The sequence below is a fragment of the Hipposideros armiger genome, unplaced genomic scaffold (assembly GCF_001890085.2).
Source record: "Hipposideros armiger isolate ML-2016 unplaced genomic scaffold, ASM189008v1 scaffold_430, whole genome shotgun sequence".
NCBI lineage: Eukaryota > Metazoa > Chordata > Mammalia > Chiroptera > Hipposideridae > Hipposideros > Hipposideros armiger.
Genome location: NW_017731780.1, coordinates 743,606 through 755,761, shown reverse-complemented (window position 1 = coordinate 755,761; position 12,156 = coordinate 743,606). Strand labels below are relative to the sequence as shown.

The window sequence follows — 12,156 nt, the reverse complement described above, 5'->3', positions numbered from 1 at the left end:
ACAGAAGCAATGATTTTCCTTTTAGAGAAGAGTTTCTCATGTTCCAGATTTTTATCTGCAAACTAATGTTTCATACTACATTCTAGCAGTTAACATTAGTTTTTGTTTTGTTTATTCAAATATGCATACACACACAGAGCCAACATTCTGCTCATTTCTTGATTTTTTTTTTCTTTTCTGTGAATCAGTTTAACACTCCCCACTGTGCCAGATCATCTGTTCACCTGGCTTGAAATCAAATCACTGCTGAAGTCTAAGCTTTCAAATTCCAAAAGCAAAACCAGTCAACTTTGTGATAACAAGAATGTCTCACATATACCCTACAGAAATATTAAAAGAATGAAAACAAAATTAATACCAATCTGGATAACAGTATTTTCTTATTAACTAGTCCATTCAGACATGCACATGTATTAAGCATGTTTTGCCACACAGGGCCAGGGTATATACTGCTTGTCTTTCAGCCCTGCCTCACCTATGGCAGACATCGCTAGTCAAGCACAAACTTTTGCTCTAAACCTAGCAGCAGCCTGAAAAACCTTCAGCCCTGTACCCCAGGTGATTTTTACCAACTGGCCAGAGTTGGCAGGTGAGACAATACCCACTTGCCATCCTGCAGTGAGGAAGACACTGAGGGGAAACAAGATTAATCCTTCCTTCTCTGTCAGCATAATCACTTCAACAGCTCAAAGCACTTCCTCCCAAACTATCAGGCACCATCTTACTGTAGTGAAGAAAATAAAAGTGGTCAGAAACATTTGTTGCTGTATGAATTTTGAAGATAATCTAGTCCTCCCCCCACCCATTCATCAGGTGAGAACACTGAGGCTAAGGGAGTGGAACGACTGTCGGACTTCACAGGAGTTAGGAGGAAAACTAGGCGGAGTCTGAGCTAAATGGCCTTTCCCATATATTACACGCTCTGCGTGGGGCTGGCCATGAAGGTAAAGAATGTTCCATTTCTTTGGTTGGCCTCCACCCATTCTCCTAGTTCCCAGACAGTGCAAATAGCTTTCGTGTGCATCTCTTACATTTCCACTCACCATCTGTCTCTCAAAAATAAACTGTCTTTGTGGCCAAAATGGAAAGAAAAGAAAACCCTTGGACTTCGTATTTGCTGGCAAAATTATACACTCTCCAAAGACTGCCTTCTACATTTGGCACAATGGTCCTCAAACCTTCAGCTCTGTTCAAGACTTACAATATATCATTTTTATCCAATGATCTTAAAACCTCGACTTTAGGTGACTATGGGGGAGCGTATAAACTTCCATAAATGGGCACATTTGATATACAAGCTACTATGCCATGTTTCATGCTGATATACAAAATGAATATCATAACTTTATATTTTTCTATACTTAAAAAAAACACACACACAGAGCCTGCTAAAGTCCCCAAATAAGAAAGATTTATTGCCTTATATATCTTGATTCAGTCACTTTAAAACTTGGTAATGGTATTTCCACAGGATCTCAAAGTACCAAGAACCAGACGCTAATTTTACAATAGCACTGTGTGATCTCAGTTCTTAAATGGGTTACCAGAGGGTAAGTGGGGAGAGGGGTGGTAGAAGGTGGTAAAGGGGATCAAATATAGGGTGATGGAAGGAGAACTGACTCTGGGTGGTGAACACACGATGTGATATACAGATGATGTATTACAGAATTGTACACCTGAGATCTATGTAACTTTGCTAACAATTGTCACCCCAATAAACTTTAATTAAAATAAAAAAGGTTTTTAAATGATGCCACTAGCAGTACCACATCATAAAGAAATGAGCAGACAAGGCAACAAAACGTTCTTTAACGGTTCAAATGCTCAACCCAATATACATCAAAACAATGATCAAAAGATTATTTCCTAATATGGCCCATCACTATCAGAAATAGAACAATTTCAGCTCAAAATGATATCTTCACGTCTTTAGGTAATCTTCAAAAAGTACATATCTTGAATATTTTTGGATATAATACAATGAGTAAAATAATCCAAGATGTGATTTTTCATTTTAATTCTAGGAAAGTATTTTTCTATACTCGTACAAGTATAAGCTACATACACAAAAACTACTAGCTATTTAAGCAGAAATGAGACTATCCAATAATCTTTGATAATAAAGCAATTGCACATGCCAGGAACATTGACAATGCTGCTGAATTCTATTAAGAGTGCCAAAACACATAAAAGATACAATAAACGTGGTTCTATACAGAATCATTCACAACTTAAATATGTCCGAGAAATGCTACAATCAACATAAATTACAAGTTACAAAAAACTAGCAATCGAGAGATGCTAAATGAATGTGTTGACTATAATTTAAGCATGCTTACAAAGAACAGAATCAAACCAGAAATTGTCGACCTACTTCTTTTCCCAGTAAACGTGGCTAACAAAGGAACTATACAGAGGCTGTAGGATCCCAGGACCAGCAGTGTCAATAAGGTAGCATCATAGTGCTTCTCTGAACCGGCCGGTGGGGTGAGTGTAGAATTGATAAATATTTTTGAAGAAATATCCGTCTCTGTACAACTGCGAAATCCTCCTGGTACAGTCATTTAAAAGGATCAAAGCAAGCTTAAGCAGGAAAAACTGCAGCCATGTTCACTCCCATATCCCTCATGCTTGGTCTTAGTGAATTAGAATGGAGGAGAAAAAAAAAAAAAATCTCTAGGCTCCAAGGCACTACACAGACAGAGCAGATTAAACCAGCTAGCGAATCGAACTAAGAAAGAGACTCATTTATTTGAATGCTTAATCTGCGACAAGGACACATTGCCACTAGACAGGCTCTGTGGGGATACGGTAAACCCCTTTGTTAAAAAACAAAAAGGAAGGGACAAAAGCATTTTACAACCTCCTTAGGAGTGTCAGACACGGTACTAAAACAGTGGCCAAGTCAACATGGCTGTCAATGGGAAACCCTGGGCAGCGGCTACAGGATGTGTCTGCCTCCAGTGTCACAAATTCCATCGCGACACAGTCCTCCCAGGGCACGCTGTTGATTCTGTTTTGGCAGCTTGCTTTTAAAAATCACATTGCAAACAAAGAACGGCTGCAAGTGAAATGACCTTAAAAATAATACATATGTGAAGTACCTTTTCAAATGCATAGAGAATTCTCTGTTACATGCAAACCCTTCTGATCTTATGCCACGCTTCAAAATTCAAACAATAAGCAGATAATAATCTTGTTTGCTTTTAAGTGACATTTTCCAGGATTCCTAAAGTTCTGGTATACAGCTACTGACTATCATATGAAACCAGCTGCTACTGCTGCTAAGCGAACTCTCAGAAATGTCCTCATTAATTCAGTCATGAATTCAATGACTTACCCTCCACAGACACATTCTCAATTCTTTCACATACTGGCTGAGTGCCCTTGGACCAGCGACAACCTCTCTGAGCCTCAATTACCTTCTATAGGAAATCAGAGTAACAGCAGAAGATACTTGAGAGAAAAATAAAATGAAATAATGTGTGGTAACCCCACAATAATCCTCCACGCCCAGAAGGGTTAATAACCATGACTCCACTTTGTCCCTGTCCTCTCACCAGGAAGAAGAAATTAATCCCTCCTGAAAGGAGACAGAACTCCCTTTCTCCCCACCATATCCTTATATCTTATTTTATCTGGTATTCTAGTTCCCTATGTAAACATAAACATCTTCTTCCTCCTCAACTACCTTTTAGATGTGGACCATTTCTTTTATATCCCGTATCTCTTACTGCATTTTCATGCTGCCTGTACACAGGAGGCACTCCAAAAACTGTTCAAATTAATTAATCCGCGGATTATTTTGTGAGAAAATTTAAAAGGAAATGAGCAAATAAATACTAAGACCAACTACATCTTTTGAATGAAAAAGTATAGCTCGATTAATTCACCCATTTTATACACAGAAAACAGAATTTACACTGACTGACAACTTTAAAAATATTCTCCTGAGTTTAAATTATTTAAAATTAGGCTTGAAGTTACAATATCCATACTAGTCATACTACACTGAATCGGCCGTCCACAGTATAAGATTATAAAATACACATCTACCAAATATAGTCTTCTACAAAGTAAATGGAACTGAAGTTTTTTTTTTTCTGATGTCTAGTTGGATTCCAAAAACCCTACATTGCTATCTTTCCTTAAACAAACCAAAACACATCACCACTTCAAATGATACACTTTAGAATCTTCATGCAAAAAAATACCAGTTGCCTTCAATGCATAAATGTTTCAGTATTTCATAGCACATTCATCAAGGAGAATATCATTGAAAGAATGTTTTTCCTGCCAAACATTTAAAGCAATTCCAAGGGAAAAGTAGTATGTATATTTCTACAAGGGAAACCTTGAATCACAGAAATAAAAAATTCTGATTATTATTTGCAATGCACTAGTTTTTCTTATAACTAGAGTTTCACAACCGCCAAAGGTTGATGTAAGACTGACTTACAATTGTTGCTGTAAGTGCTCAGGTCACTGTGGGTGCTGGCAACAGAGGAGGTGCTTCCTGTCCTTCGCAGCGTAGATGTTTTCAAGGACGCTTTGGATCTAGGCAAAGTCACCCAAGAGGGCTGTGAAGTTTTCAAAGATGTAGATTTTCCTTGGGGGTTTAAAAAAAAAACAACCAAAATGTTTCCACTGCTATTCACTGTAAACTCAAACTCCTGCACTAACAACTGAGTCAAAATAGAACATGAGTATTCAGAATCATGTAACTTCAGAGGAAATCTTCATATCGACTTTTTTATTTTTGATAATTTAGAAGCAGAAGGGCAGAGGTGGTGGTGAGGAGATGAGGAGGGTGGCTGTAACCCTGTCACCTCAAGTAATTAACTCACCTCTTATGTGACACAGAGATAGATCAGAATAGACATGTGAGACAGAAGTTTTTGGCAAAGTTGAAATCCAAGAATAAACAAATTGATATGACTTCCCCCCAAGCTGTTGATAAAAAAGTAAACCAATGAGCCCATTCATACACTAGGCTTCCATATAAAAAATAGGTGAAAAAAAATTAAAACAACCAAACAGGAAGGAAGAAAAATTCAATTTGATGAGGAAAAAAAACCTTCATTTTAAAAATACCTCATGTCTAACACCAGGTGGTGCTATGCTATTAGCAGTAGTCTTTCTTCCTCTCGTCTTTTCATCTTCACTCCTTATTTGGCAAACTTAAATGGTCGTCACCCAAACTTCTCTTTCTTGCAGCAAACAGTGGTTCCACTTGTTCACAAAATATGTATGCTTTACAATCTCTGGCATTTTTGAAACTGCATTAACCTGATGCTCACAGCTGCTGCCTGAATATGGGCATTGCCCAAGTTTAAGCCTTTACTCTCAACGTTCTTCACAACCATCTTTCTTAGAGTCTGTTTTGCTTACTTTACTCTAACCACTGCCCTACATAAATGAATCCCAAATTCTTACCTGCAGCCCTATCGTCCTCCTGAACCCCAATGCCACTCACGTTTTCAATTCCTTATTGTTTCAACTTGGACAACTAGACACCTCCTACTTACTTATGCTAACTTAAGTCCATTTTTCCTTTTTTTCCCAGCCTCATAGCACTGGAATCATTCCCATATAGTTTAGTACCAAATCTCTCAAAGCTACTATCACATAACTGAGAAGATCATCAAGAGTTGAAAAGACCTTAGATGAAAATGATAGTGTCACATATTACTAACGGCACCATTAGTGATTAATTTGTCCAGAGAGTAATGCTTATCGCTTTGTCCCATGATTTCGCCTACAAAACTCTCTTAATAGAGAAAAAGGAGTGTAAGGTCCTTAGGTCTGGCATTTAAGGTCACCGACATGAAAGCTCCACCCACATGCAAGTTCCACCTGTTTCCAGCCTTACCCTGAACTATATTCTTTTACGTAGGTACACATTCTGCTCCAACCAACCTCCTTTTCTCTGACACCAGGATGTTACTAGTCTAATTCACTAAGCACATCACTTCTTTTCAAAGAGGTCTTATTCCTCTCAATCCAAGTCCTACGAATCCTTAACCCCCTTCTACAAAAGTTGGACAATTACGCTCGTGCACTTTCCATGGTGTGAGTCCACCGTATGTGGCCTCAACTACTACTGTACTGAACACCTCCAGTCCCATCTTCCGTACTTTCTACTTCCATCATGTTTATCTCCTGGACATGAAAGCTAAGGTCATGACCCAATCTAAGACCTCGAATTCCCCATTATCTACAGTATAATGATATTATTTTAATCCTCTTAATATTTAAAGGCATAAAAGGCAGTCCTAGGGTTGATTCGTACCAACTTCTTCCTTATGCTTTGTCATGCCCCCAACCCCTCTAAACACAACACACACACACACACACACACACACACCCCTTATGTTTATTTGTCTAGATTATTTTGCTCTATTCTTCTGCTTATCATTAACTTTGGAAATAAAACGGCCTCCTTTCATCAAGTCCTGTGTCTTGTCAATAGATGCTTCTTCTAAATCCTTGCCACTGATGTGCTGCCCCACCCCAGATCTATGAATCACAGTCTCCATTTTAACAAGATCTCCAGGTGATTCAAATAAACATGAAGCAGGAGAAGCACTGTTAAGAATCACGACCTCTTTGTAAAGCCTTTCCTTCCAGGACATCGTCTGCGTGCAATGGACCACACCTTCCTTTATGCTCATGCTGATACTTGCTTCTATCACAGTATCTGTTTCATTGTGTCTCTGGACTAGTCTCTGTGGTACCTGAGAACAAGAAGAGTACCTCCTTCCATCCTGTTTCATAGGGCCCAGCAAAGTATCTAGCATAAAGTGAGACTTAATAAATGTTTGCTGAATTAATTATTCTTTTCAGGTCGAGTAAGGTGGGGGAAGTAGGGAGAAGTAAGTAAAAGGGTACAAACGTTTAGCTATCAGATGAATAAAGTCTGAGGATCTGACATAAAATATGGTGACTACAGTTAATAACACTATAATATAACTGAAATTTGCAAAGAGAGAACTTAAATAGTCTTACCAAAAAAGAAAAAAAAAGATAATACATTAGGTGATGGATGTGTTAATTAACTCAATGGTGGAAACCCTTTTATAATATATACATATATCAAATCACTACAATGTACACTTAACATATCTTACAATTTTATGTGTTAATTATACCTCATCAAGCTGGAAAAAAAATAAATGTATAATTATAATAATAACAGTAATAAAGCTATTAAAAATTTAAAGGCAAGAGTAAATAAAATTTTATGTCTTCTCTCATCATCTACATTGAAACATTAAACACTTAACCAATTTTTTGTAAGCTTATTTGTCCTTTGTTAATATTAATAGACTCTTCAAATAGTATTAACTAAATAAAAGGAAACACTTTTCTTTATTTTTCTATAATTAGCAAGTAATAGATATTAAATACCCATTTGGATTTTTTAATTTACATTTAGCCACCAGTTTGATATGCTTTTCAAGGCAGAGAAAAACAGATTTTTTAGAATATAAATTTACCAAATTGCTGCACCTTCAGCAAAATCATTCTGATGAGTCATGATCATCAAAAACAATGAGCAAGTTTGGGCAAGTAACGTGAACATTTCTGGGCCACAGCCACAGCGCAGGCAAGGCTCGCTCAACAAGTTTGGAAGATGAACGTATTTTTCAGAAAGGGATGTTTCATACCATTGTTTCTAAAAGCATCATAGGTTTACCGACATTTTTTAGCATATCTCAGAATTACTAGAGACCTGTCCCCTCTGATTCCAACACACAGCCTGGAACCAGAAGCAAGCTCAACCCCGAGCCCAATGATCCTTCCTCTGAACTGCCCTGTCCCATTTTCACAAGTTGCACTGTCACCCCCATCCATCCCAGCCCCTCCACCTAATTACAACTTTCAGTCCTAGCCAAAGCCTTCCCTATTCTATCGTTACATACTCTTTTTTTTTTTTTTAAAGATTCTTATTGGGGAGTTGGGTGAAGGGGAACAGACAAGTTGCTGTCGTTTTGTTCTTCAGTCTAGTTGTGGAGGACGTTGTTTCACTGGCCCAAGTTGGCACCATCATTGCGCTCTTCCTGGGCAAGCCAGATCAGTCGCCGGCTTCTGGATGGCCGCTCACTGCGGCTGCTGACTACATACGGTAGCCCATGGCAACCCACTGCCACAGGGGCTGCAGCCTATGCCGTCGCAGGCGATTCATGGCAGCCCAGCTCCAGGTTGAGCTGTTGTTCAGCATCTTAGCTGTGGAGGGCAGTGTCACTGGCCCTCATATGTGGGATCCGAACCGGGGCCCTCTGGCATCCCAAACCAGTTCTTAACCATCGCGCCACTCGGCCAGCCCCTATCGTTACATACTCTTAACTGTTGGGCACTAAGGGTGCTGAATAATGACTACTTGACCAAAGGATTAGCTCCTTTGAAATTCAGAATAATCCTAACAGTGCATTACTATTACCATCCCCAGTTTATAGATAAGAAAACTGCTTAGGTAGTTAAATAGCTTAATCAGATCACACACCTAACCAATGACACTGAGGCCTAGAATACAAGCAACTCACCATCAGTCCAATATTCCCTCTACTGTGCCCTGGTACAGAGCATCACAGTTAAGGGGGAAAGTGTCAGGCGTGAAGGCCAACCTGAGCTCCTCCTCTCCCAAGTAGGGTACTCCTAGCGTGCAATGGTAGAAAACACTGTGGATACAGAAAAGTACGTACTTGTTCTACCAAGAGTCCCAGTGTTCAACTTAATAGCAAAGGTGGCCTAAAGTACCTGGAAGTAGTCTTCATAGAAAGAAGCAGTAGAACACAGACATCATAACTGATATTAAAGGAAGACAAGGCAATATTGGGCAGAGAGACTGCGTAACCTGAGCACCAAATTCTTCACTGATGAAATCAATATAGGACTGCTCTGTGGTACTGCTCTGAAAAGGGGACATTTAACAGTCACCTTCACAGCATGTAGCTTATCCCAGATGTGAATTATAAAGGTTTAAGATCTACCTAGAGATATTGCCTATCTTAGTGGTTTATTTTAAGCTCATGCCTTTGGCATAATCTTACATACGGACAACACTTTTGTTCTGAGTCTATATTTATAGACATCTTTTGTCTGGGGGAAAATATGGAAGGATCATATTTGCACTTGGCCTTAGATGGTAACACAGAGAGCCGACTGGGTTTGAAACACACCTTCATCTAAGAAGCAATTTACTGGGACACCCACCTTGGAAAACCTGATTAAAGGAACTGCAGTCATAAAAAAAAAGTCATTAAGGAATACTTTGCAAAACTAAAAATCCAATAAAAAGATTTAAGTGAAAAAAAGCACAATGTTAATATTATCCTATTTTAAGTACACTTATCTATATATTGAAAAATTCCAGAAGGATACACCAGAAATTTATGGTACTGTTATGGGATATAGTACAGTGTGACATGGAGAAAAGGAGAAGAATGCATGAGGAACGTTCGCTTCATGCTTTATATACTTATATATTACTCCCTGTGAATTTTTTTTTCAATAAGCATATTTTTATAACAAAAATACAGTTAAAGTCGGTGGGGCCAAATACTTCATCAGATAAAAGGTACTTAAGACAAAACAGATAAAGAAACTAAGAAAGTATAAATTGGATCAATAATTAAAGTAAGTAGATTCCAAATATCATTTTTATTTCTATACGTCTGTAAGCATTTGGTATTCTTTAATTCCACTAAAAAAAAACCAAACTAACAAACAAACAAAAAAAAAGAGAGAAAGAAACCAGTGCCTTAATTGATGCTTTTATATGGCTATGATGAAAACAGTCACTTTACTACTAGAAAATTCTTTATGATACCATAATAGTATGTTTCCTAGGACTGGAAATTAAAGCCAGAGAATGAACTTCTAAACGGCACTCCTTTCTTCTGACACATATTAAATGATTCATTCCCTAGGAAAAAGATCCCAGGGCCTTCACAGGTATGTAGTCTAATACCCCAGCTCCGATTTGGCCTCCTCCATTCTTTAAGGAAAGGCCTGGGAAAGAAGTTGGGTCCCACAATGCTCACAAAGAACGTTCAGAGTAATATGAGAAGTTTCCAAAGCCACAGAAACACCTACCAGTCAAAGCATGTTCTCATCTCTGAACTCTCAACGAAACAAGAATGAATTCAGCTTTAATATATTTTTCATGAGGCTATTCACCATTGGAAAAATGACTTGCCATTTTTACATTTGACAAAATGTATGGGTTTTGAAGATGTTTCAATTAGTTTTCAAAAACGTGACTACTATATTACCTATGTGAGAAGACACAGATCCTCTTAATAAAAATCTAGACAATGCAGTCACATAATGGGTTGTGCTATACAAGTATTTTCTTGTTTACATAATAAAGTAACTGCAAGTATTCATAAAGCTCAAATGTATAGGGTAGTAGAAACACCTGACAACTTACTATAGAAATCACTACCAAGTGTTTTTAGTAACAATTACAACCTAAAGAATATGTTGTAGCTCATCATATTGAAGTATTTTGTTCTGTGAGTTGCATTGCTCAGTAGAAGCACAGATGTCATGGGGAAGAAAAATAAAATGAGACTGAAAAGGAGGGTAGTTTACAGTTGGCATTAAATAGTTAGAGATGGGATTAAATGCCAGCCTAAGAACTTTAGACCTAAACTGTAGGCAGTGGGGTGTGGTGGGCAGCTGGAGAGGGAGAGGCACTGCAGTTCCTTAGTGCTCACATCAGGACTTGGTCGTGTGATAGCAGCACGCAGAGATGGAGGGAAGAGTCTGAAACCAGGAAAACACCTCAGGAGGCCAATGCACCTGCCAGGGCTAGAGGCAGTGGGAATTTTAACTAGACAATGAAAAGGAGATTACGGAGGTCAGTCTGTAATACATAAACTACCTATTAATACATGTAGTTTAAAATATAAATTATTATAGCATCATATAAAATATAATAATTATTAATAAGGCATTCAAGTGGCAGGGTCATTTATTTACTAGAGTCAGGAGGAGAAAACTCCAAATAAACAGACATAGTTAAAATACAAAAAATGACAATATGTTTATAGCTATAATTATAACTTGGGTACTTTAAACACAGCTATATAGAGAAAGTGGCCTTTGGAGTAATTACCTACAGTAACTAGGAATTATTATTATAAAATTAAAGTACGGTAAGTATATCCAAAGGGATTAAAAAAAACTTATGGGAGAAATAAATTATACACACTCGAAACTGTGACTGCAGGTTCACTCTCAATTAACCGAAAAAGACCAAATTCTCTCATTAATACTAAGGTGGATGTTAAAAACTTTACCTTCAATACTAGAGCATTATTGTCTAAAAACTACTTAAATAAACCTGATACAATGCTTAGAAAATATACACTGTAATCAACAGCCATCTGATGTACCAGGAAAATATAGAAATAAGATCCTTTAGCAACAAGCAAACATACACATAAACATGTACAGTCAACACACACTACTTCTATGAATAAATTTATCAAAATGTGCTAGTATTGTGAAAAAAATACAAAAATCAGGAGGATAAAATATTTGAATAAGTGAACATACATGTTATATCTTCCCTGAATATATAACTGAATGCTATTCCAGTCTAAATCCACATGTTTGTTCTTAAAGGAAAATTTTTAAAAACAATTTAAATTAGTCTAGAATAAGTAAGAATAGCCAAAAAATTCTAGAGCATAAAAAAATGAGAAAGACTACAACTCAACAAGACCAATAATCTGATTTAAATATGGAGAAAGAATTTCAGTAGACCTTTCTCCAAAGAAGATATACAAATGGTCAACAATCACATGAAAAAATGCTCAACATCATTAGTCATTAGGGAAATGCAAATCAAAACCACAATTAGATATCACTTCACACCTATTAGGATGTCTATTATAAAAACATAAAATAACAAATGTCAGTAAGGATGTGGAGAAATTGGAACCCTGTGCATTGCTGGTAGAAAAGTAAAATGGTGCAGTTGCTGTGGAAAATTGTAGGGTGGTTCCTCAAAAAATTAAAAATAGAACTATATGGGGCTGGCCGAGTGGCACGTTGGTTAAGAGTTGGCTTGGGACACCAGCTCTGAGCAGCAGGGCCCCAGTTCGGATCCCACATATGAGGGCCAGTGACGCTGCACCCTCT

General features: G+C 37.6%; 1 protein-coding gene across 5 annotated transcripts in view; it reads right to left on the bottom strand.

Annotated features, from left to right (window-relative positions):
• MTUS1 (microtubule associated scaffold protein 1) overlaps positions 1-12,156 on the bottom strand; it is a 147,800-nt gene that overhangs the window by 74,589 nt on the left and 61,055 nt on the right. For 3 of the 5 annotated variants that reach the window (XM_019664778.1, XM_019664777.1, XM_019664780.1), the window contains one exon: positions 4,460-4,609. The exons of 1 other annotated variant lie outside the window; for it this stretch is intronic. In XM_019664778.1, coding sequence (XP_019520323.1) covers positions 4,460-4,609 — 150 coding nt within the window. Of the gene's footprint in view, positions 1-2,374; positions 2,651-4,459; positions 4,610-12,156 lie in introns of those variants that run through there. One more of the 5 variants, XM_019664781.1, reaches the window with a different exon arrangement.